This window comes from Natrix helvetica, assembly GCF_964273705.1.
Source record: "Natrix helvetica genome assembly, chromosome: 3".
In the NCBI taxonomy this organism is placed as follows: Eukaryota; Metazoa; Chordata; class Lepidosauria; order Squamata; family Natricidae; genus Natrix; species Natrix helvetica.
The window spans coordinates 62828606-62855418 of record NC_138549.1 but is presented as its reverse complement, the minus strand read 5'-3'; the positions used below and the strand labels follow the sequence as shown (position 1 = coordinate 62855418).

Genomic DNA, 26813 nt, shown 5'->3' with positions numbered 1-26813 from the left:
TGCAGCTGCTTTCACATTTTCTAGAGGTTCTCCCGGGAGGAGTTCTTTCAGTGTGAAGCCTGTAGGAACTAAGGACCTTGCAGGAACAGAAAAGCAATAGCTTCGTTTGGCAACTAGGAAGAGATGGAGTAATACACAACAGTGAAAAGCACAAATGTTTATTTCAGAAGTTCAACAAAACTATATAAGTTATAACTGTCCAAATGTGATTTTAACAAAGAAGCAAACCTAACAATCAGATATAACAGCCTCTATATTATGGCTGGATATAATTGGAGTTTAAGTAAAATAAATCAAATTATGTAAATTGAAATGATTCTTTTTTCCCCTACCTTTATTTTTTATACTATTAGAGAAATTTGCCATTTTTGCTATCTGATCAAGATTAATGAATTGGGGAAAATGCTTCCTAAATGTATTTCTACCTTAAAACCCTGAAGAACGACTCCCCTAGTTAGGTTTCAAATAACCACTGTTTTTGAAACAAAACTGAATGCTCTCCCAGAACCATCAATAGTTTTTGATACTGGAGCCAACCTTAGTATTTAGCTTTGAGTAATTAGGATAACAGTACAAATAATTTATATTTCTATTATATTTTGGGGCTTTTTGAACCTTTATGTTCTAAAATTAATTTGAAATTCTTGTTTCTTATTCAGCTCATTCTCTCTTGTGTTTCCATGTTTGCAGTACATCAGGGGTATCAAACTCAAGGTCGGCGGGCCGGATCTGGCCCATAGAGTGCTTAGATCTGGTCCGCGAGGCCGGCCTGGAAATAGCAAAGGACCAGTCTGCAGTGCCTCTGCTAGTGAAAATGGAGTGCAGGGGCCCCATGTCCCCCCTGCATCCTGTTTTTGACCTGGACAACCTCCTTCAAAATCTACATATACTTCAAAGATCCTCCATAAAGGCAACACAACAAAATGTCAAGACTGCATCTGACTATATCACTATATAACAATAGTAATAGGACATGCTGTCTTTTGAACATAACATTATTGTACTTTAGATATACAAATATAGAAAAGCTTCATATTTGTGATGATTCCATATTTACAAAGGTGACACAAAAGAAATTTCCATTGTATAATGAAGGATGCCTTTGATTCTTTCAACAGTTCTCTTTTCCCACAATAATATGGATAATCTGTTCACTAGTGACAAATTTAGTGTCTTTGCTAAGATTTCTGAAGAATAAATAATTTTCAGTTAGTCCTAGCTTTAGCTTCTGTCAAGGGCCATGTAACCTGCACATGATATGGCTCAAGTTCTTGTGGGTCGACATAATCTGGAGCATTGCTCATCAAATCTCTTCCCTTGAAAGATTTAGGGAAAGCAATGACATCTCGAATACTCGAACCTCCAACTAGAAGGCAAATCAGTCTGTCAAGTCCTGAAAAAGAAATGCACTAAATATTAATAGTGCTATAAAGCTAAACAAGATTTGTAAAAAGGATCATACAGGTGTCAATGAAGGTATAAAAAGCGTATCAGTATCTCTCCATTAATAAAATTTATTCTACAGGTAAAATAAGTATGGGTACTTTGTCTAACACTTTTAGAATATAAAATGGACAGTCTGAAGGGTGAAACAACATGCATGTACAGTAGAATGTAAGAGCTTCTTATTCTATGCACTTACTAATTCACTCACTGCTTTTTACCTCTTACTACTCTTGCTATCTTTTCAATGCTCAGAATTTTTCTGGAATGAAGGAATTATAACATATATTTCATTAATTTAGATAACGTCTCTGCTTATGTCAGTTGGGAAAACTGTGTTGGTGAGCAACATGCCTTTAATTAACTGTGCTGCAATTGAGAAATATATCACAGGGATAAGTATTTAAATGCTGAATCAATAAAACTAATTGTAATTGTTTTATTGAGTATGTTGCCTTTTTTATGACTGGGGACAAAAATCCCCAAATAGCAAGAAAAGCTTCTATTTCTCCTTTCAAAATAACCAATTTACAAACCATTATTGCTTTGTTCCTAGCTACACTGAGATAAAAATAAGTCAGAATAAAGAATAAAGATTTGACAAACCTGACTGATAAATATATATATTCTTACATACTAGTTTTGTATAATGAGCCAAAGAATTTGCAAAGCAAGTTTTTTTCTGGCTCAGCTATATTTAAAAAAAAAATTATATTGGGAAATGTTTGCACTTTCATACCCTAGAGATAAGCATGAATTAACTTTGCTCTTTCAACAAGGTACCAGTTTTTGTAATATGCACAATTACTTTGGAAAAACAACTGGAAAGTGTTTTATTTGTGAGGGCACAGATTGCTCATCAGAACACTTTAGACTACAACAGAAAAAAACCCCTGAAACAGCTTTTTACTTTAAAAAATGTGTGGTTTTCTATGTAGGAATAATTTAATTCAGGAAAAAATCAATTGACTTTGTGATCTTTCTCACAGTGATATCACTGCGCTTATTATTTATTCATAGAATCATAGAATTAGGGACCATAACAGTAAGGCTCTCCTGTTCAACGCATATGTGAAGCCACTGGGTGAGATCATCAGTGGTTTTGGGGTTGAGTACCATCTTTACGCTGATGATACTCAGCTGTATATTTCAACCCCAAACCACCCCAACGAGGCTGTCGAAGTGATGTCCTGGTGTTTGGAAGCCGTCGGGTTCTGGATGGGGGACAACAGACTTAAACTCAACCCCTCCAAGACCGAGTGGCTGTGGTTACCGGCACCTCGGTTCAGCCAGCTGACTCCATCGCTGGCCATAAGGGGCGAACAATTGTCCCCTGTGGAGCGGGCGCGCAATTTGGGCGTCCTCCTTGATGCCCGGCTGTCAATGGAGGACCATGTGGCAGCCATGGCAAGGGGGGCGTTCCACCAGGTTCGCCTGGTGCGCCAATTGCGCCCCCTACTGGACCGGAGTGCCCTGCGCACGGTCACTCATGCGCTGGTGACGTCTCGCCTGGACTACTGCAATGCTCTCTACATGGGGCTTCCCTTGGGACGCATCCGGAGACTGCAGCTAGTTCAGAACGCAGCCGCGCGGGTTATTATGGGAAGTACACGTTACTCCCACGTAACACCTCTCCTGCGCGAGCTGCACTGGCTACCTGTGGCCTTTCGGGTGCGTTTCAAGGTATTGATCACCATCTTTAAAGCGCTCCATGGCAGTGGACCTAGTTACCTGCAGGATCGCATCCTACCACACACGTCCCTGCGACCTATCCGCTCACACAGAGAGGGGCTCCTCCTGGTGCCGTCTGCTGGTCAATGCCAGCGGGCGACACCTAGGAGTAGATCCTTCTCTGTGATGGGCCCAACCCTCTGGAATGACCTCCCCCCAGACATTCGAACTACCACCGACCTCCGTTCCTTCCGGCAAAAGTTAAAGACTCACCTATTTCAATCAGCTGGCCTGGCACTTTCTTAGTTTTACCTCCCGGGGATTTATTCATTTTAATTGGGTTTGGGGTTTTAATAAGCTTTTAATGTATTATATTTATTATTCTATGTACAGTCTTACAACCTCCTCCATCTACGTATTTAATTATTTATCTGTTTTTGTATGTATTTTATAACGTATTTTAGGGACTGTACACCGCCCCGAGTCCCTTTCGGGAGAGGGGGCGGTCTATAAATATGAATAATAAATAAATAAATAAATAAATAAGGTAATGTAACTACCTGTATGTAGCAAAAAAAAAAAAAAAAAGATACTGACCTAGTGCAATTCCTCCATGTGGGGGTGCACCACACTCCAGAGCTTCAAGGAGATGATAAAGCAGTTCAGTGTTCTCCTAAGAATGTAAGAAGTAGATCAAACAGGTTTTCTGTTAACAGAGTGACCAAACAGTTACTTAGGAAAATTCATAGGCAGGGCCAGAGTGCAAATGTAGCTTTCCTGTATATTCCTTAAAAAAAATATATTAAAATGTTTAACAATAGTAAAAGGTAATACAAAATAAAATTGCACTGAGACACTGCATATTCCTTCTGACACAAGAATAAAATAGCTACTGGTGATAGCTATTGAATTCAGGGAAAACTAATTTGTGTATTGTTTGATTCTTGATCTTTGGTCTAGTGTTAATCTTGGTGTTAATCTCTGCTCATCTTTGTGTTAATTGCTTTTGAGAAGGTGTTTTGCACATTTTGGTTTGCTTTATGATGGTTCTCTTCTGAACATGTAAATAATATTTATCTCTATGTGCCTGATGATGGCTGATTTGTAAAAGTGCCAGGCGTTCAGGAATTCACTAGTGTTTTTGGGTTTTGCTTAGTCTAAGATGCTCACAGTTTCCCAGCTGAAACTATGGTTAGGTACCCCTAGTGGTCCAATAGTTAGAATGCATATTACAGGAAATTCTGTCCACTATCTGGAGTTTGACCTCGACCAGCTCAAGATTGACTCAGCCTTCCATCCTTTTGAGGTCAGTAAAAATGAGGCCCCAGATTGTTGAGAGGTGACATTTGTAAACCATCCAGAAAGTGCTATCAAGTAGTATGTGACAGTACATGTCTAATTGCTATGTTCAAATTAAATATATTATTTAATATTAAATATTCAAATTAAATAGACTATTTTAGTACAAATAATTACCTTCAAAACTGTCTCAAGTATGAAACGCTGCTGCTTTGCATTATGGATTCGAATAGAGCCACCTCCAATCTCATTACCATTCAATACCAGATCATAATGCTGACCTCTAACCTGGCAAGCAAAAAGAAGAAAACAATGTAATTTGTACTGTTAGGTATATCTGCCCAAACCCTTGTGAAACAGCAAATCCCACCCAATAGTGCTTTTGCAACTAATGGGAACTACACATCTGAAGTTGACAGAAATAGAATGAACATTTTTGAGCAAGGTAATTAGAGGCCAAGAAAACCATAATGTGTATAATCCTATTTTTCTCCAGCTCTGATTTTCTTTTTCAGATAAGGTAGACTTCTTGTCTTAAGATTAAATTGCTAATTATAAAAAATATTTTGCTTTTATCCTCTTGTCCAATTCTTTGTCTGCAGTGTTCTGTTTTGTATATTAAAAAAAACATAAAGGCACCTGTCTGGGATCTGAGTAGAGAAGATGCTCGTCCAAAGGATGTGGAGCAGTGAAAGGATGATGAGCAGCTTCTAATTCTTTGGGATTTTCTTCTTTTGGGAGGAAAAGTGGGAATTCTACCACCCAGAGGAAGTGAAAAGCAGAAGGATCACGAAGTAACAGGCCTTTTGCTTCCAGAAGTTCAGCACTCTTCAAGCGTAGCTTTCCTAATGCAGAGCACTGAAAACAAATGAGAGAATAGAAGGGAGGAAAAGGTGGCCTCATAGAAAGTTCCAACACTTGCACCTCTAACTCCAAGCAGTGTATTATTATCAACTTGTAATTGTCAGGACCAGTTTTTTCTAAATGATTTTTTTAAAAAAATACCGATTTAAAACGCAGTGGTTATTAGTCATTTGCTAGAAGGTAATATATTCAAGGGTGAATTAATGTTCAGTTTAATAAAGAAGGAACAGCTTCATTAGTGCAAACTTCAAGTAGAGGTACAGGGGATTTATTGCTGGTCAAGAAGAACCAGATTTAATTTAAATTTAAACAAAAAATAAATTTAAAAGACTAAGGACATCAATATTCTACTTACCACCTTTTTGTGTTGGCCAGCAGCAAGCAAAACCACATCCTCCATATTGGCCTTAACTGTTCTGATAAGCTCTGCTTTTTGTTCTTCATTAAGGAATTTTCCAAATGGGGACTTCATATTGCCATTCAAAATTAAACATGATATAAACTATACAGGATAGAAAAGTGGATAAATGTTCTTCATACAGTGGGCCAGCTTTCTCCTTTTTATTTTAATCCAAATTAAACTAGTTTAAAAGAACTAGAAATTCTCCATCCCAGCCTCTTCAACTAATATGTAATATGCAGGTTTAAATTTTACATAGACCAACATAAATTCCCAAAAGAAAATACTTCTTGGTTGTAATTATTTTTCCCATACCTGATTAAATTGGGATTTTGACAATTCATTTAAGGACTCCAAATCTTTAAACTGTAGATATTTCTAGAGACAAAGATACATAAACACTAATAAATGGATTGAGTTTGTTATATTTTAACTGATATTGCTATACATTTGTCCATTATTTTTACATTAAATATTTTGTTTTAGAATCAAGCTTAAGTTAAATAATGCTTTCAGATTACCGTATTTTTCAGAGTATAAGACGCACCAGAGTATAAAACGCACCAAGGTTTTGAAGATGCAAATTTTAAAAAAAAGTAGGTAGGTATATAGAGGGAGAGAGAGGGAGAGAAAGAGAGAGAAATTCATTACTCCGAAAAATACGGTATATTTTCAGTTCCAGAAGGGAATCATGTACAACAAAAAATGAATTAATCATAACAATGATATATAGAGAATTTTCTTCAAAACGATATAAAAATCCAAGGAAAATAATCTTAAAACATTTGATTTCTTTATTTTCTATCATTCTCAATGATGCAATTATATTTCTAAACAGGTACTAAGATTCTATTAATAAACATAGATAAAATAGTGATGTTCAGATTCGATTTTTGCTATCACCATGAGATAAAAGGAAACAATCGTGAAGCACTTTAATCTTGTAAACTTTTAATCACTATTTTAGTGCCTCTATAATTACAAATACAGGATTGACATTAAATACCACAGTAAGGAAAAACAGTTTTCCTGTTTCCTAACTATAGCATCAACTGGCAAAAACGTCCATTCACAAGTATCTGTTTGCCTGCAACTCCTCCATATTTGGCTGCAAATCAATTTGTGAACTAGTAGGGAAACAGTTTAATTGAGGTTCAAGACATTGGATTTGAATTATGGCAATCTAAACTCGACCCAATGTTGAATACCTGAACTCAAATAAATGCCCTGATTTAATCATTATTTCACACTTTTAATCTACTTCACAGTTGTATATGATTTCATATTGGGAGAACAACATAAATAATGACAAATGCACATAATGTAAGCATTCTTAATAAATCAAGGATGAAAGGTTGAATTTAAAAGACTCATCCAAATGTGGCTGACAGATCATAACTGGGATACACCTTCAATAAATGTATCCCTTTTTAGTATTTAACTGTAGAACAAAATTTGAAATTACACCAGCACTCGTTTTGGTGTATATTCTTGTAGGTATTCTCAGAGATAACCCTGCACCTTCTCAGTTTTCAGAGAAGAGAGAAGCTGATCTGACTGCCTATAATGTTCATTCCATTGACTGATGAACATAACTATATATAACTCTATGATTTCTAGTTTGTACTTCAGAATGGGATTGTGTGGAAGAAGTAGCAAAGAAAACTGCACTGATAATATAAGATGCAGCCTTTCCTGGCCTTCTTCCACATCCTTTTTTCACACTAGAAAATCTGGGCTGGCTTCTATATTTTGCACAACTGCCTCATTTCAACCTATAGATTAAATATTTCTTTCTTTCAGTACTTCTTTTTAGTACTGGGGTGGTATGGCTCAGTGTTTAAAGACATTGACCTTGTCAGCTGGAGAGCTGACAACCCAGGTTTGAGACTTGAACTTCCACGCAACAGGGTGAGCTCACGTTACTTGTCTCAGCTCCTGCCCACCTAGTAGTTTGAAAGCATGCAAAAGAGAATAGATTAATAGGTACCACTTCAATGGGAATGTAACAGCGTTCCGAGCAGCTTTGGTGTACAGACATGCTGGCCACATGAACACTAAAATTGTTTTTGGAAAATTGGCTCCCTTGGACAAAAAAACATACCCTACAGTAGGGCACGACTGACAGGGAAACCTTTACCTTTTTACTTCTTTCTACAAGGACAACTATCTCATACATCACCATTCTTTCCATTTACTAACTGTACTGAGTTTGCCAAATCTCCATAAGCTGCTTTATTTTATTCAGTATTATATTAATTTCAAGATACAAGGCAATACATTATTTTAATGTTTCCTTATTTTTAAGAAATATATCTTATTGAAACCAGTTTGACTTATCCTGAAAAGATAAATTTTGCTTTTTCAATCATCTACTTGTATTCATGTCAAAGAGAGAGAGAGAAAACATATTTGTAGGGCTCATCATAGAAATAACAGCTTGATAAATGACAGCATCCAAGATAAAGGACATTTCCCCTTACCACAAACAGCCTCACTCACCGCTCCCTGGGGAATGCAAATGGCTTTCACTGTAGCGTCAGGCTCATTGAGAGAGTTCTGCAAAAAGCCAACATCTACATTCCTGAGAATGTGACTTACATCAATGATCTGACATTGGAAGAAAAGACATAAATACCATAATTGTGACAACAGGAATATGACTGGAAAAAAACAAGGGAAGGGAAAGCAGTTTCAAATGCAACTGAAAAAGGGCTTAGCTTTACATCCTAAACTCATCAGCTGCTAAATTTTGTTCAAGACATTGGAACAGTTGCCACTACAACCCCATGAATGGGAACAGAGGCTTTGAGCTGAATTCTCATAACATGGCTGTGTTAATTTATGGTAACCAATAAAACAGTGCTTTAGTTTTAGGAAACATGGAATCCCGCCCCCCTTCCTTCCTTCCAATTTAACAAAATTACAGTCTGCAGTGCAAAAAACATTTGGGGTATCTTAAAGAGAACACTTGTGATTGACACAAGCTTCTGTAACTCAATACATTGATACCTTGGTACTCAACTGCTTTGAAACTCATTGAGTTTGATGCTCGGCATATTTTGACATGAAAATTTTGTCCTGGTACTCATTATTTGGTACTCAATCCACAAGCTAGAATGCCTTGGTGTCGGCTGTCTTATGACTCACTACATTATTTTTTATGGGAAAAATCTGTTTGGTACTCATTGTTCTTTAGTACTCATCATGCCTCCCAGAACCAAATAACAATGAGTACCAAGATACCACTATTATCAAATATGGCAAGGGTGTAGTACAATAAGAATTATCAAAAATTACTGCTTTAAAACACAGCAAGTTCTCCATATTTCTCTTTCATACAAATTAAAAGCTAAAATGCATTATAATTTGATAAAATATAGGCATTATTTGTTGTTTTAATGTATATTCCAGACTAGATTTGTCTCAACAGATTTCTTATTATTTGAACAACAAACCTGAGGAAAATGAGATATCATTGCCTCACTTCACCTTACAATGTTCTTCTATTACAAGAAGGGTTAAAAGCATAATGTCTGGAAATAGTTTTGGATTAAGTTGAAACTGAGGTTTGATGTGAACTTTTCTAGCTTGCCGAAGTTAAATTCAACTTGCATAATAAATTATCCTTAATTTTTTAAAAATCCTTGATATCCTTCAGATCAAGGAATAAATAAAAAAGTAATCCAGCATTATGAAGCTGGATAATCTAATCTCACTAGTCTCATAGTTAGAATGGAATATGTGATTTCTTATAATAGAATGTGTCACCAAACTTAGCTCTGCCTCATCACAAAATTCTACACAGATCTACATAAGACTGATAGGAAAAGCCAACAAATGATATTGAGACAGGATTAAAAGTAGGTAATTGCTATTCTGTTCTTTGTTGCCCATCTATGCCTCCCAGTGACACTGCGGCATTTTTGAAGAAACCTGTTAAAGAGAGGAAAATAAATTTGATCCCCAGAAGCTAAAGATGTTGTGGGTAAGAAAGTCTGTAAATTAGGCCATTTGGATCATTTACCTAATTGTACATGGGCTATCTTTTTTTCCCTTCTTCCGTTCAATCATGTCAGGTTCTTGGAAACTATCTGGTCATGTCTGCAGTTTTCTTCGCAAATAATGTTAGAAGTGATTTGCCACTACCTCCTAGGCCTAGGGCTGAGAAAAAGTGACTGATCCAAGGTCGCCCAACTTGCCAAGGGATTATAACTCATGGTCTCCTAATCTCTAGCATGATGCCTTAACCACTACACCAAACTGGCTCTCTAAAATGATGTAAATTGACATAAATTAATTAAAACAAATTCCTCTTCACTACAAGTACTTCATTAAATCAAGGTTGTACCGCATGAAACTTGGAAATATTCCTGAATTGGGACCCAGAGTCTTTTCAGTAATTACCAATTGACACTCCACCTTAAGCAATATAGGATTGATTTTATTAAGCATCCATACGGACAACTGGTAGTTAAGGAAAGAATTCAAATCAGCTTCCTTCAATCATTGTTTAGCAATAAAGCTAGTGAAAGCCCCAAAGTCCTTATGTATTTTGTAAGAGATAGCATTTAGAACTGGGACATCAAAGGGCTGAGAAATATACAAATTAAACAATATTTGACTCACTCAATATACTGCTCGCAACACCCACACTTGACAAAACAAAATTTATCAAAATATCAACAAATCCCAAAACAGAGATGGTAAGACACCATCAACAAAGATATGCAAGCCGCGGGCCTGTGCCCTGGAGACACACATGAGTGAAAAGTGGCGCTCAATGATCTGAAAAGCAGACCCTGCACATGCAGGAATACGCTAGGAAGAAGATCAACAAATCCCATTACAGTTAACAGGCCTTCAATATAGCAGCGGGAGTGTGGGAGTCAAGCCAATGGGTAATTTTGATAAATGAACATGCCTTCATTCCAAAACGAGTATCAGGCTTATCAGTCCCATAAATGGATAGCGCCTCATCGTAGGTGATTGAAGGAAAGGGTATTTTGATAAGCCCCTTTTCCTTAGGCCAGGAATACTGCAGCATGCCCTCGATTAAAGCCAGAATTCCATCTTGGTCCACAAATGACATTTCAATATCTATCTTTAGGAGGGGAAATAAACAAGAGATTTTTTTAAAAAAATAAGGCATATAAATATTACCATTATTCTATTTAACATTTTTTCAAAATATATATTTCTTTGAAAATGCATTTTAGTAGAAGGACTACAATTCTAGAGAACAGTCTTTCCTTCAGAGTCTAGGGCAGTGATGGCGAACCTTTTCAGCACTGAGTGCCAAAAACATCACGTGGAAATGTCACGCGCCCGCTCATCGGGGGCGCACTCCGGAAAAGTCAAACTTCTGGGTTCTATCATGTATACGCACCTGACAATCAGTTGGCTGGTACATGAGCAGGCCAGTTTTTGGCAATGCTACGCGTGCAGAGGGATCGCACTCAGGAAAAGCCAAAATTCCGGGTTGTGGCACGCATGCGCATCCCACAATCAGCTGGTCAGCGTGAATGCGCACACCGATTTTCAGCACTGCCATGCATATGAAGAACAGCTGATCGTCGTGCATGTATGCATGCTAGAAACCCGGAAGACAAACAGGCATGACCGCGCATGTCAGGTGACATGGCTTCATGTGCCACTTTGGGGATGTGTGTCATAGGTTCACCATTACAGGTCTAGGCTTACAGCATCCATTTCAGTGAAATACTTGTACACGCTCAGATTTTGGAGCTGTATGTTAGTTTCAAGGTTTTTAGGCTGATTTCTTTGCTCATTCATTCTCTCTGCTCTCTCCCTTCTATACAATGTTTTGGGAATTATGTATGCTAACCTGCTGCAGGAAAAAAGCCCTGTTACCTTAGATGCTAGCAAATTTATTACAGAAGTTATACTGCAGATGATGTTATTAGCTGAAGCGAATTCTATTGCACACAAACTAGTCCTAGCAATTTTGCAAATGTAGATTAGTTTTACAACACACAAAGTATCTTTGAGCAACTCTTTGCCATATACTCACATCAGCCCCATTAATACATTAATTACTAATATCCATATATATTTGTAAAATTATATTTGGAGTGCTCTTCGTAGAGATTTTGATGCACTAAACTTTTTAATTGTTAGTAATTTACTAATACACACATAAAGACAGATTTCATTGTACATAGGTCACAAGGACAGGATATAAATCTAATAAACAAGCACAGTACATGCGATTTTGGTGAATTTGGGATTCCATTTGGAATGGTTAGCAGTACTAGATCATAGAAATGAAGTAATGTGTTAACTGTAATACCAAAACAGAAGTATCTCTCAACAGTGGAATAATTGTCACTTCTCCATTTTCCATTACTACTCAATATTATTTGCTCTGTATACAGAATGATAAAGCTGAATCACAGAACAGTATTTTGGTCAGTACTGCAACAATGAGATGACAAGGATTCAGTTCCCAATTACTTTTCATTGTTATTACATGCTCATATTTTCCTGTTCCAAAGCCACTAAACTCCCAACTTCTAAATGGATAGTAATCCTTATAGTTACAGGTAAAAACAATGCGTATTTTAATACTTTTTAATCTTATTCCAAACAAAAATAAATTACCTGACTGAATTCAGGCTGTCTGTCTGGCTTTGAACCTTCATCTCGGTAACAACGGGCAACTTGGAAGTACCTGCCATTAGAAAATTATATTCTGGTTGCAGAGTATTTTTCTCAAGTAGCATGATCTCTCAAAACAGTGGGTTTGGAAAGAATATACTTCTGAAAAAATTGCTACAATCTGAATTTAAAACAGAATAAACATTTGTTCCATATTTAGAAATTGATTAATCTATATCTCCAGGCACAGAAAAGTGCCTAGAAAAGAAAACTGCAAAGAAAAAGAAGTGGTTTATATGCTTGACATACTGAGACCTTCTGCAGACTTTGGGTTGGCTATGAGTGGACAAGACATTCTCTGCACTGTCAGAAAAGGGAGAGTCAGAAGATACTTTATTCTACTGCTAAATCTGATTTTTTCATATGCATTTCTTTCTCTCACAATAACTGCAAACCATCCAAGTTGGTGAGAATCTGGATAGTGCCCAACAAAACAAAAACAAAATGTAATTTATAATGAACGAATGAATCACAAGATGATCACTCATAACCAGCTTGGGGAAAAGGCATGGGTGTTTTTAATACCCATACAAAATGCTACTTTGACCGGGGGATAAATTTATCTACAGAGGAAATGTGTTCTAGACTAGGGGGCACTACAAAAAAGACCTGCTCTACAGTACTGTACCTCATCTATAAATTTATATATATATATTTTTGTGATGCTATGTGATGTATATATTTTTGTGATGGAATGTTCAAGGTGAGGAGAAGAAACGTACACATGCCAATTTGGTCAGGTGTTTCTTGATATAAAATCTGGGACCACCCCATGTAAATTATAAAGGTGGTAGCCAGCATTATAAATTAGGCTTGCAAGATCACTAGTGATCTGGTCCCTGACCAAGTTTCCACCTACCATGTAAGCAAGGATTATGAGCATCCCTAAATCACAAACCAATTCCTTAGGGAAAGCATAAACTCATCTACAGTAATTATTAGGACCAATATTACTGGATGTTTAACTCCATCTTAGCAGGATTTAGTCTTGTTTGCCTCACCCAAACCTTGACAGCTTAGTTCAGACTTTCTACTGCATCTCCAGTTCGGTCCAAGGTGGAAATGTTTAAGTGACTGTGCTGATGACACCTCACTCCAACCTGGATGATCTCTCCTAGTGGTTTCATAGAGTTATTAAATAATATAGGGGGGAAACTGGAGCAACCAAGGGAGTGAGTGCTGTCTCTCTCACACACTTACCCCCAACTACTGACTGGAACCACCCACTCAAGTAGAAGTAGAATCATCATAAAATAGTGCCAACTCCCAATCCTTACATGTTTTATATATGCCATGATTCAGCAACCTGATTCTCCATCTCATAGATGAGAAGATTATGGCCATAGACTGCACAGTACAGAAAATATTTGCAAGATTTCAAGCATGTGAAACTTTTACGCAGACATAGAGAGTTACAGTACTGTTAGGCAGATTGTTCTTAGCATGGAACTTGATTAATTGGCAAATAATCAGTTTGTGTGACAAACTAACTCAGTCTATTCATTACCATCTCACCACAAAAGAGTTTTAGTGCTACCCTGAGAACATTATTGTGCTGGTGGCGCCCCAAGAAGCTCACCTGTCCAGACCTCCTACCATTAGGAGCTGTTTAAACTGCTGAGGACTCTGAGGAAGTGAGTAGAACTTTCCAGCCTCCCGGGAAGGCACCACGAATTCTTTTGCACCCTGGTATTAAAGGGATGATGTAATTTAAAGCTGGAATTACATTGCCTTTAGATGAAAAAAAAATGAGGAAACTTCTAGTTTGAGTACAAAATATTTATTTCAGCCAAACCTCTCTTGAAAAATTTAATCCACTACCCACTGCATTTAATTAAGAAATGGAAGCGCAATAATGCACCATTTCCCAAACTATATCTCCTGCACTGTATTTCATTTACATTAGTGGTCCCCAACATTACTGGCTCCATGGACCAGCAGCAACAATGACAGGGAGAGAGGGAATGGTTTAGCGCATGCAACCTAACTCCCACACATGCACAAATGAAGCTTTGTGCACACGCCCACTTTTTGTGGACCAGCAGGTAGCGGGCCAGTACTGGTCCATGGCCCTGGGGTTGGGGACCCCGATTTACATGATCGTGCATGCTTTTAATCAGTTCTCATGTGAGAAATTAACAAACGTTCTTGAAGCATATTAAGAAATAGTAAGACAACCTAGGTTACTGCTTTACAAGATATCACTTTTCTGTGTGCACAATGGCACATATTAAAATGAAATTCCAGTGCCTTCTCCCCATACATATACATACACATATACAGTACATATACTGTATACACACACATTTCTGATACTCGATTTAGATATAACAAATCTATAAATTTATTTATACATAAAAAATATACAAATACACACACATAGTTTACTCCTCTCCCCTATGAATCTCATGAAGTCAGGAAGGATTTTTTAAAAAGACTTTTCAATAACTAGTGCATTAATGAAGGTTTTGGTTTCAGAAAATGATGCTTAGCAACCATTATGTTAACAACTCTCTTTGTCAAACAAGCTGTAAAAAACTTCTTTGTATCTTTTTTCTTTCTTTTCTATTTTTTCCCTTCCTTTGCATCTTTAGCTTTTTCTTGTTTTCTTTATGTTAATTTGTATTAGTTTTTATCTTCCTTTTAAAATGTTTTAATAAGATTTATATAAAGAATATTCTCCATCACATAATTTCATAACAAAACTAAAAATTTGACAAACAAGCAAAATCTCCAAAGTTATCTAGATTCTATTGTTCTCTAAGAAACCTTTAGTGCAAAAGGAAATACCAGTGTCAGTCTAAACAAAAGCTGACTGAGACAAATGCCATCCCATTTTAGGTCATACGCTTCCTATTTGTAATGCACTGGGCCAGAAAAATCCTTGAAGTAACCATGGCAGCTATAAAGTTCTAAGCTGGCGAGTTCAATATGAATGCTGAATCCTCCCAGGACACGAAATATCTGCCCCACATCTAAAACCAATTCTGCCTTAGAAAAGAAGAATTATGGGTAATCTTAACAGCTGAATTAGTCACTCTTCTTTTAGATCAGTGTTTCTCAAACTTGGCGACTTTAAGCCCTGTGGACTTCAACTCCCAGAATTCCCCAGCCAGCTATGCTGGCTGGGGGATTCTGGGAGTTGAAGTCCACAGGACTTAAAGTCGCCAAGTTTGAGAAACACTGTTTTAGATGTTTGGGCTACATGATGTAATTACTTTCTGATATTTGATAATTTTATAAGACAATATATGTACAGAAAAGATGTCTTTGCATACTTACTCCTGGTGTTTTCTTAAATAGCGTTGGTGTTTCTATATCCACAAAATCTAAAAATAAGATTTGATAAATTTTGTCAGCACCACAGTAAGTGAAAGGATAAAAAAAAGTTAACTGTTAACAATTCTGTTTCTCTAACCATAATGATTACAGAGATACTCTCGCATTCTCATCACCACCTGGGATCTCAGCCGGAGATTATACTGCATCTGAATACTTCTTAAGTCCAAATAACGATACTTCATTCGCAGTGCTTCTGTTTTCTGAGAGGAGGAAAAGAATGTTATTTTATAAAGAAAAACCAGCAATTATACCTCCTATAACTAACACGAAGCATAAAATATTGTTACCTAAATTAAAAACATAAAAAAGTTAGTAAGCCAAATCAATTCTTCAGTCACTTCTTTCAATTAATATCTTGTCTATTACTAAATATACTCCTCATGGCTGGAATAATTTTACAGAATAATAGAATAATAAGTCAGAAGGGACCTTGGAGATCTTCTAGTTTAAGCCTTGCTCAAGCCAGAGACTTGATACCGTTCTGGGCAAATAGCTACATGATCTCCTTTTGAAAACCTCCAGTGATGGCACATCCACAGCCTCTGGAGGCAAGCAATTCCACTGATTGTTTTCACTGACAGGAATGTGTCCTTATTTCTAGATTGGATCTCTCCTTAATAAGTGTCCATCCGTTACTTGCCCTGACCTCAGGTGCTTTGGAGAAGAGGTTGACTCCTGCTTTTTTATGGCAATCACTCAAATATTGGAAGACTGCTATCATGTCACCCTAGTCCTTCTCTTTCTTAGACCAGAAATAGCCAAACATTCATTGTATGTGTCAGCCTTCAACCTCCTAATCTTTGTTGCTCTTCTCTGCACTCTCTCTAGAATCTCAACGTCTTTTTCATATCATGGTGACCATAAATGGATTAAATACTCCATGTGTGGTCTTAACAAAGCAATATAAAGTAGGACTAACGTTTCATGTATTGATAATATACCCCTCTTGATGCAGTGCAGAATTGCATTGGTAGCTGCAGCACAGTGCTGATTCATACTTAAGTTTTTGTCCACTGGGACCCCTACCTAAATCCCTTTCACAGTTTCTGCTGTACCACCTATTTTATACCCGTGCATTTGGTTTTTCTTGCCTAAGTGTAAAACCTTATCTTTCCACCACTGAGTTGCATTTGTTGGATAGGGTCCAGATATTAAGTCTGTCAAGATCCTTTAGGATCTTGAGCCTATCTTCTAAAGTCTTGGCTATTCCCCCCAGCTTGGTGTGGTCTGCAATCTGATGAGTTCCCCTTCTACCCCTTCATCTAAATCATTCATGAAGATGTTGAAGAGTACGGGGCCTAAAACAGAACCTTGGGATAGCTTACTACGTTTCCCGCTATGCAGATGCAGTTCCATTCAAAACTACACATTGAGTGCATATGTTCAGCCAGTTATGAATCCATCTGGTGGTGATGCAGACGATCTCACATTTTTCTCTCTTAAAAGAAATAGATTGTGGTCTACTTTGTCAAATCCCTTACAGAAGTCCAAATATACTATGTCCATAGCATTTTGCTGATCTGCTAACTTAGTCATTTTGTCAAAAAATGCAATAAGGTTTGTCTCACATAACCTGTTTTTGACAAACCGATGTTCACAGGTATTGATGTCAGATTGATTGGTCTATTTTTGAAGATGGAAACCATATCAGCTCTTTTCCAGTAGGCTGGTAGTTCCCTTGCGCTCCAGGATTTTTGAAAGATATGGTCCAGTGATTCCAAGATCATGTCTGCTAGTAATTTCAGAACTCTGGGATGTAATCCATTTGGTCCAGTGATTTAAACTTCTCTAGAGTGGATAGGTATTCTACTACCATTTTCTTGCCAAGAATTTTATCAATTCTTGACTTGTATTCCTAATCTGTCTTTTACGGTACTGTTTTTGATAGGTTGGACTATTTTTTTCTATTTCATAAAGACAAACACAAAGAAAGAATTAAGCAGCTCTACTTTCTCCCTGCTACCTGTGACCTTCTTGCCATCTTCTCCTATTAGTGTATCTATCAGTTCCTTGACTTTTTTTCTTTTTCTTTTTTACATGTTGAAAGGTTTTTTAAAAATATTTTTGACATTTGTTGCAAGTCTTAGTTCATTCTGAGTCTTAGCTTTCTTGATTTTACCTTTGTAGATTCTGGCATATGTTGCTATTTTGCTTTAGTTATGTGCCCCTCTTTCCCCTTTTTATACCAGTCCTTTTTGTCTTTCAGTTTATCAGACTGTTCTTTATGCAATCATGCTCAGATTCTTCTGGAATTTTTTCTTTTTCTTTTTCAGTGGTATTGTGTGAGACTAGACTTTGATGATCTCATTTAACAGAGTTTCCCAAGCTTCTTGAGTTGTTTCCCTCTTAAAGATTTCCATTCATGAAATCCTTCCCAAACTCTAAAGTTTGTTGAAATCAGCTCTCTTAAAGTGTAAGACATTAGTCTGACATTGTTCTATTACTTGTGCCAGCATTATGTTCCCTTCCAATTATCACATACTCACTCTTCCCCAATGTGCCCATAACTTCAACAATCTTTATCATCTAATCTCTGTTAGTAAGAATTAAGTCAAGTATAACTGACTTTTCCTCCCCCGCCCACTACTTTTTGGCAGTTCCTTTTTCTATCTTTTGGGAGTCAAAGTTGTTTGCTAGTTTCATCAGGAACCTGTTTGATCTCTCACTAGACACAGTTTGTCTCCCAGTTGATGTCAGAATAGTTAAAAAGCTCCACTACTATTCTGTACTATATTTGTATTGTATTTATTGTATTGTACTGTTGTTTTGTATTACTATAAAGTTCATCCCATTCTGATTCATAATAAAAATGCATGGGCACTTTTATTAAAGTATCAGTTTTTAAGTATAGCAATTTAAATTCTTGCACCATATTCTATCAAATGTGGCAAATTTCATCCCTACTAGATCCAAATCACTCTGGAATCTCTCTGGATTTTATTTTATCTGAAACCCTGAACAACCCAAGCATTCTGGGTTTTTTTTGTGCTGAACAGCAGCTAGTTCTGCAGTATTTCCAGAATGCAATGGTTTGTTTTGGATTTGAAGTAAAATACATTTTCCATTTAATGTGCATCCCTATTCTTTTCTATAGAGAGGAAATAGAAGAGTTAAAAAGAACAGATGTGCAGGAATTCTCAAGGTATGCTGTTCCAAATATTCCATTAGGCAGAAATAAATAGCACACTAAATAGAAATAAGAAAGGTATGTCTTTTGTCCCACTTCTCTATTCCTGTCTTCTCTTTTTTCTTTATTTTAACACCTCCACTCTCATCAATTTTCCCCCAACCACCCTCAAAGGCGTATTTTATTTTTCTCTTTGTTGGGGCATAGTCTCCTAGTTCAATTTTCCTTATACCACTAACAACCTTCAAAACCACTATTGTCTGCTTTTTATTCCCTTTTGTTGGGACACCTCCTCTTTTAACTGTTTTCCAGATACCGCTGTTAAGGCTGATTAAGTTTTTTGTCTGCTTTTTATTTCCCTCCGTTTTTCCTTACTAGGAAAAAATCAGATACCTAGATATGGGAAAATATAAAGCAAGATAAGGGTTTTATTCCTAAATATGATAATAAAATGGAGTTGCTAACTGGTTGAACATAATAATGGAAAGATAACGAAAAAAGCTCAAAATATAAACTGATATGGGGAGGTTGTAAAGTAGAGGTTTGTGTTTCACTCTTATACATGATAATTAAATTAATTAAATTGAGGTGTGAATTGACTGAAAATGACAACAGAAGGATAACTAAACATGGGTTAAAATATATGAAACATAGATATATATATATAACTTTTAAAATGATGAATAAAGTGAAATGTTTACTGCCTGTCATTTTACATAATAGATTGGGGGAATTGTAATGAACATTTAACAGTGAAGTTTGTCATTTATAGACAATTTAAAGGTGATCTAGTCCAAGATATGGAAAAATGGAGAGGGAACATGGAATATATCTACAATGGAAAATTACTGAGATTTAAAGACAGAAACACAAATTGGGGGCGTGTGTAAGGATGTATAATTATATAAAGATAATGATGAGAATAGCTGGGAACGGTTACCAGGTCTACATTTCGACCAAAATTAGGCTGGGTGGTGGTGGTTAAAAAGTACAATGACCATATATGTATACTTTTTTGTTCTATTTCTTGTTTAAGAAAGGAGGAGAATATATGTTAAAATTAAATATGTATATCGAAAAGGAGCTACAAATACCATCAACATAAAATGGAGCTTGCTCAGGAGCTGAAATACACCAGGAAAATGAGATGAAGAGTGGGAAGAAAAAGAGAAAGGGAAGAGGAGATGAACAGAAGAGAGGGGAAGGAGGGGGGAAGAGGAGGAGAGAAATGAGGAGCAGAAAGGGGGGAGATGAGGAGGAGAGAGGAAGAGGAAGTAGAGTAGGGAAGGATGACAGGGGGAGGAAAGGCGGTCGGGAGGGGGAGGAGAGAGAGGGAGAAGAAAGTGATGGATAAGGACAAATATGGTATATGGAGAGCAGAAGAGCTAATAATTGTGTTTTGGGAGTTGATGGTAAGATGAATTGATGTAGACATTTGATAATATAAAATGATGCTGGCTATGTAATAGTATACATGTGATTATATGTTATGAAAATGAAAAAATAAAAAAATTCTACTAACAAAAATAAATAAGAAAGGTATACCTACCTTCATGAAATCTTTTATTTCAAATGGTAGTTTCTTACAGTAGTTCAGAACCTCTGCAGTTTTTGCTTTTATTTCAATATCTCCAGTTTGCATCCTCTAAACAAATGGAAAGAGATCACTTTACTAAAAAAAATAACAACTCTATTTTTATTGTGCCAAGAAAATAGATTCATCCAGATGTTGTGGTGGTAGGATAATTTAGCTTGGCAAAATGCAGAACCTTATTTCCACTTCCCCTTCACAAACTTGGAGCTTAAGAAACCAGGAGTTTCTTTGAGCTTCACAGATCAGGAATCTCCTGAATCTCAAGTCAACATCTCTCTGTTTACCCATTTCAACTTACAACTTAATGGGCCAAGCAAGAGCAGGCTTGGGGAAAGGAAAAAAAAGCATGGTCTTCCTGGCTTGTCTAAATAGCTAAATATCATAACTATTTTTGCAGTATTGTCAGTACTTTGCAGAGAACGACAAAAAAAGATCTCTGCCCTGAAGATAAACTTGTTGGATTACCAGCCAGACACAGCTATATTCATTTAAAAAAAAATTCAATCCTACAGACAAGAACAGAAACTTCACGGGCTAACTACTGTCAAACAAGTTGCTTTACTGCAGACTAGAAAGAATCCATATATATACAGATGAGCTGCCTGCTGCAAAGCATAGAAATCAACCTATCTGTGAAATAAGGGTGTATGGAAAGAGTAGGATTTGAAGAGAGATGTGAAGAAAACATAAAAAATGATATATTGTGCAGGTGTATTGCCTGGAAATTCCAATCACAGACGACATTAAGGCAGAAATTGTGGAGTTTTTTGAGAGGGCAGAGAATTTTTACAGTGCTAAGCTGAAGAATGATACTTCCAAAACAAATAGCTGCCAAGAAGACAAGGATCATTCTGAAGCTACCATTATAATTAACAGCTATAAGGTACAGAAGCAGATAGTTCATCAAATTGTGCTTCTGGCTACCTCCAAGACACTTGCACGGCAAATGAAAATGTGCAAATTTATTCTCAGCAGATATAGCTTTTAGAAAATCATTTTGGTAGCCCAAAGCAAAAAACTGTACTTACTTAAAAGTAGAGGGTTCCTCCTTAAAATACTTACAGGGTTTTCCTGTCCAGGAGGCCGGCGAATAACAATCCCAGTAACTCGTACAACAGACTCAACTGGAACATCAGAAAGGAGCTTCCTCAAATGGGAAGCAGCCTACAGTGCAAGAAATAGACAAATCAGAATATGCATAATTCAAGACTGCCAGCAATATGCATTATTAAAATACATTATGTCTGGTAGTTATCAGCTAACTTAGGTCTGGCAATTAAATGGCACCTGAAAGCCCTCCCTTCATCTTTTAATTAACTTTTTTATTTTTTTAAACATCTTTGCCTCTTTTTAAATTTTAACTTTTATGTACTGCTTTTATATTTTCATATTTTATTGTACACTACCCAGAATTTCTCTATGAGAGAGATGGATGGTTCCAAAATGTGATAAGGAAATAATAAATACTATCTAATAAAGTGTTTATTGAGATAACTAAAGTGTTGCAGAAATTAAGGTGTCAGACTAGGAGCAGAGAGAACTAGGTTCAAGATAACCTTAGCCATAGAAGCCAATTCTCTTTCAGCTCAACCTATCTCACCGGGTAGTTAATGAGAAAAAAAGATGTTATGTATGTCACAAGCGCTAAATAAAAGGTGAGATAGAAATCTTTTTTGTTTGAAACATTAATTCTAATGAGCTTTTCTGGTTCAGAACGAATTCTATCTTATCCAAAATTCCTTACAAAAAAATTACATCATATAGCAGTTGGTAAGAATAAAATCAAAATGCTAATGTGGAAATTAAGTTATTTTCCTTCTAGATGCATATTTAGATGGAGAAAGACACTTTAGATATGTTTTGGAATATTATTTATTTCCTTGTAGATTATAGGACTGAACTTAAAAAAATGCTATGGACTATAAGCTGTGTGTACAAGTATGGATATTTATAACATTGTCTGTTACAAGGAGTGTGCAGTGAAAAATTATAACTCTTTTCTAAATGACTAAATTTCATTCAAGAGTTTGTCTTAATTTAATTTCAGAGGCTATTTAAAAGTATGCTTAACTAAATGAATTATATATGAACTGTAATTTAAAAAAGAACAAAAGAAAAATTCCAGTAATTTATGTTCTATACAAAGCAATTTTCCATTCTCTTCAATGTCTGATCAAACAACATCCTGCTCCCCTTTTAATATTTGCACACACATATATATATATACTGTATGTTTTTGTAGATTTTCACGGGTGTAGGTATGCTGGTCTTGTTGTATTCGGGTCTTTTCCCGTGTAAGATTGAGATTGTCTTGGCAACGTTTCGGCAAGGTCTCACTCGCCATCTTCAGGCTGGTGTTTTCGGCCACACACATACACACTAGAATTTCTCATGTGTATTGAAAGTCTGTCTATCACAGAGTGTGCTGGAGATAATAAATCTATTATCTATTAAATTTTATCTACTAAAATTTACATATCTTCATGTTTTGAACCAGCAAATTAGAGATTATAAAACTGACTATAGCAATTTTATGAGCTAGAAATAATCTGAGAGAGCAGCTATGAAAATTAAAAAAAATACCAGCAATCCAGGAAATCTGCTCAGTAGTACTCTAAATCAGTGTGGCTAGAACATTACAGGTAATCTTCAACTTACAACAGAAACTGAAACCAGAATTTCTATTGCTCAGTGATGTAGTTGCAAAGCACAATTGCAACACTTAGCAACAGCAATCCCTGCAATCCCAATTGGGGTGCTATCTGAATACCACAGTCATCATGTGAGGCAACTTCCTGTTGACTTCCCATAACCAAGTCAGGAATTACCTGCGAGACAAGGGTAGGGGGAAGGGCTGGGAAGGGTCTGGGAGAGTGAAGGGGTGGTGCAGTAAGGGTGTGCAGGAGGCACAGGGAGGGTTGGGAGAGTACATGAAGGAGGCACAGCAAGAGTTGGGGAGGTTGTGTGAGAAGCACAGCAAGGGGAAGCAGAGCAAGGTTCAGAAAGGGTGTATTAAAGGTGCAGAGGATGTATGAGGGAGACACGTTTGAGGCTTGGAGAGGGTGCACAGCAGGGGATTCAAATAATTTAACAACCGGTCCTCTGCCCTAATGACCAGCTGGGTAGGCGTGGCTTGGTGGTCATGTGACTGGGTGGGCGTGGCCAGCTCAACGTCACTCAGGTCGATGGGCGCTTCGCCTTAGCTGTTCCAATGTAATAAGGGTTAACCGGAGAGGCAGTTTCTGTAAGCAGGGCAATAAAGATCAGGCTAGAAACAACACCAGAATGTTTCCTTCCTGCCTTCCTTACAGGATTAGCCCTGTAAAGTGGGAAAAAAACAAAGGAGATTTCTTCCAACAACCGGTTCTCCAAACTGCTTAGAAAGTTACCAACCGGTTCTCCCAAATAGTTCCGAACTGGCTGAATCCCACCACTGGTGCACAGGTTGGGGAGACTAACCCCAGTAACCTGTGACTTTCTCTGCCAACTTCCCTACTGACTTTCTGATTCACATGAACTCAGGATTCTGCAATAGACTGTAAATGTGAGACGGTTGCCAAGTGCCTAGATTGCTGGAATTCTGACTGAGGACTGGTTGTAACTATCATTTGTACCAGTGCTGTCTAACTTTGAATAGTTGCTGATTAAATGGTTGTAAGCCAAGGACTACCTTTAAATTTATTTTGATGCAATCCTTGTTGGCTTCCTAGCAAAAAGCTACAAAAGCAATTTTCAATAGCACTTACCTCATCCTGAGGTATGAGTATTTGTGTTAGTCCTTGGAAATCTCTCAAAACTACAAACTGTTCATGTCTAATAATGGGAGACACAGATGTGTAGACATGTTAGTAATACTTCAGATTCAACCCCTCCATGGAGCTCATGAATATGCAGTGCAGAGCTCTCCAATGACATCTATTGTACACAATGCCTAGTTACAGAACAGCTGTGAGCCTAGAGACAGCTCGACTAGACACTTTTACGTGACATATAAGTGTTTCACATGCAAGAAGACTTTGGTAGTATGGAACATTCAAAAGATGTAGTGTCTGAACATTACTTTTCACTTAAGAATTTGACGCTGGTCCTTAATTCACTTAAATTCTCTCTCTCTCCCTGCCTCCCTCTCATTCTTTCTTTCCCTGTTTTTCAAATTTCTTAACCATCAACCTCCCTTACAGATTTTTCTATAGGCATAAAAATTAGTATAGAGAAGAAAACAGAAACAAGATACCAGACAATATTTGTATCTCCCAAAGCCTGATGTAGTAAGGCAGACTATTATTTTAATCTTTTCTTTAGCATCAGCAATTTAATCATTCCAAGTCATTTTATTTTCAATTTACCTCTTATATTGAATCCATCCACACAGAGTGACTTCTTGACCTATATGAGCTGATCGCAACTCCCCGCAAGTTTTGGACCGGGCAACAAAACTATTGACATCTTGGGATAAAATGTTGTTAATTCATAAAATGTATAAAAGTACAAACAAATTTTTCTTCAGTCCAACAGAAATTACTAGGACAAGTAATACAGGTATCAGTTATCAATAAACATGATATCAAAGCTTCATTCAACAGATTTATATCATAATTATGCATGGTGCATGAGAAGTGTGGTATAAGTCAGGGAGACAGGTGTGATGGGATGAGAGGTGTGGCAGAGGTTGAAAGCTCATCCCTACTGGAAATGATATGCTAATATCCAATACATAATGGAAAAACGAAGAAGTCCAAAAATAGTACATGTTTGCATTCTTGATTACAATATGGTTTTTGACTATGTAGTTCAAAACACTTTGCAGCAAGCCCTGTAATGGGTTACTTCATTTGCTAATGGAGCAATTTGTATACTGATCAGGAAGCAACAATTAGAATGTTTCAGAATTGAGAAGAATATGAAAGAGGCTTGTTTAACTAATATACAGAAAATATCATGAGAAATGAGGAGAAATAGAAATATGAATTAAAAGTTTTTGAAGTAACGTTAACACATCCGGTATCAGCTGATGAAGCTGCCTTGTTGGCTGGAAATGAAGATGATTACGGAAATGAAAGAAGAGAGTGCAAAAACCAGTCTACTGATCAATATTAAAACAACTGATTAAATATTATGTCAACAAACAAGGTTAAGGTAGTGCGAATAGGTGGAGAAAGAGTTGAAGTGCTCATTTGCAGAGAAGATGACTGTAGTTATGAAATAAAGAGCCTTTTTGGAAGAAAGGCTATGACAAATCTAATAAAAATATTAATGCACTGAGACAACATAGTGAAATGAAGGAAAATGTCAAGAGCATGCTTTTCCCGGTTATAACATAACTGTGAAACCCAGCTGATCAAAAAGGCTGAATGAAATAAAAATAACTTGCTTTTGAATTACTGTGCTGGAGAAAAAGGTTTTGGGTATTATTTTTGCAAGATAAAAATAACCAATAGAACCAGGCTCCTCACTGGAAGTTCCCATATTGTAATGAAATCAAAACTTAAATATTGCGGACGCATAACATACAAGCAAAAGAAATGAGAGAAAAAAGGAAGGCAATTAAAAGAGAGAGAAAAAGAACCCAGGGCTAGATATTATTGTTGATGGCTCAAGCACACGAGCTTATAAAATTTCAAAGAATAATAACTCAGAAATTATGAACAACTTCATTAAAATATCAATATAATTTTCACAGTCACTACACAAAAGTGGTCGGATACTGCCCTCTCCTGAGATTTGTGTGTTACTTCCCAATCTAGCCTCAAAGCCAGAGAATTATTTCCCCGGACTGACCCACATAACTTTTCCAATATCGGCCAAAGTCTGGCAGGTGTTGGGACCTATATATTAGGATCGGTTGGTGATTGGAAACACATCCAAACCAACATCGTAATTCCAGCAGAGGAGTCATTGTTTTCTATTTAGAGAGCCAGCGAGCCCCTTGGTTTCGTTAAGGCCGGTCTGACATTAACAAGCAGCTTGCCATTGGCGAGGATAACTTTGTCCGAGCACCCGACCTTCCCCCTCACGGCTACCCCCAGGGGGGCACAGACCTGGGAGGGTCGCATCCGTTCTGAACGACGCCCATCTGCAAGAAGTAAGCCTGCTCCACGGCTTCGCTCTTCCCCCGGGAAATAATAGCTTCAGAGGACCATAAAGGACATGTAGTCGACGCATGGTCTTCGCCAGGAGATCGAGATACCGGCCAATATATAAGATAAGAAAGGAAACGAAGCTTCAGCCTCCAAGCCCCACTTCAGAGAGGCAGTTCCTCCGTCATACGAACTGAGCTCCAGCGGTCACTTCAGCGGCAAAGCATTACTTTGGGCGCGAGGCACTTCCTTGTTTCCACGCCCGAATCAAATATGGCAGCAGCAAATCAGAGGACGGAACCCCGATCTCGCGCC

At 37.1% G+C, this 26813-nt stretch overlaps 1 protein-coding gene across 1 annotated transcript; it reads right to left on the bottom strand.

The window, feature by feature from the left end:
* Positions 1-349: 349 nt before the first annotated feature.
* DARS2 (aspartyl-tRNA synthetase 2, mitochondrial) lies at positions 350-26772 on the bottom strand. The gene is made up of 17 exons (XM_081947672.1): positions 26460-26772; positions 24768-24867; positions 24168-24234; positions 21484-21585; positions 20377-20472; positions 15777-15900; positions 15641-15687; positions 13938-14044; positions 12302-12371; positions 10602-10781; positions 8180-8287; positions 5993-6055; positions 5633-5779; positions 5053-5271; positions 4591-4701; positions 3712-3787; positions 350-1393 (listed from the first exon to the last, which is right to left on the bottom strand). Exons 1-17 carry the CDS (start codon positions 26581-26583, stop codon positions 1206-1208), a joined length of 1929 nt encoding a protein of 642 aa, XP_081803798.1. The 5' UTR covers positions 26584-26772; the 3' UTR covers positions 350-1205.
* Between the last annotated feature and the right edge of the window lie 41 nt (positions 26773-26813).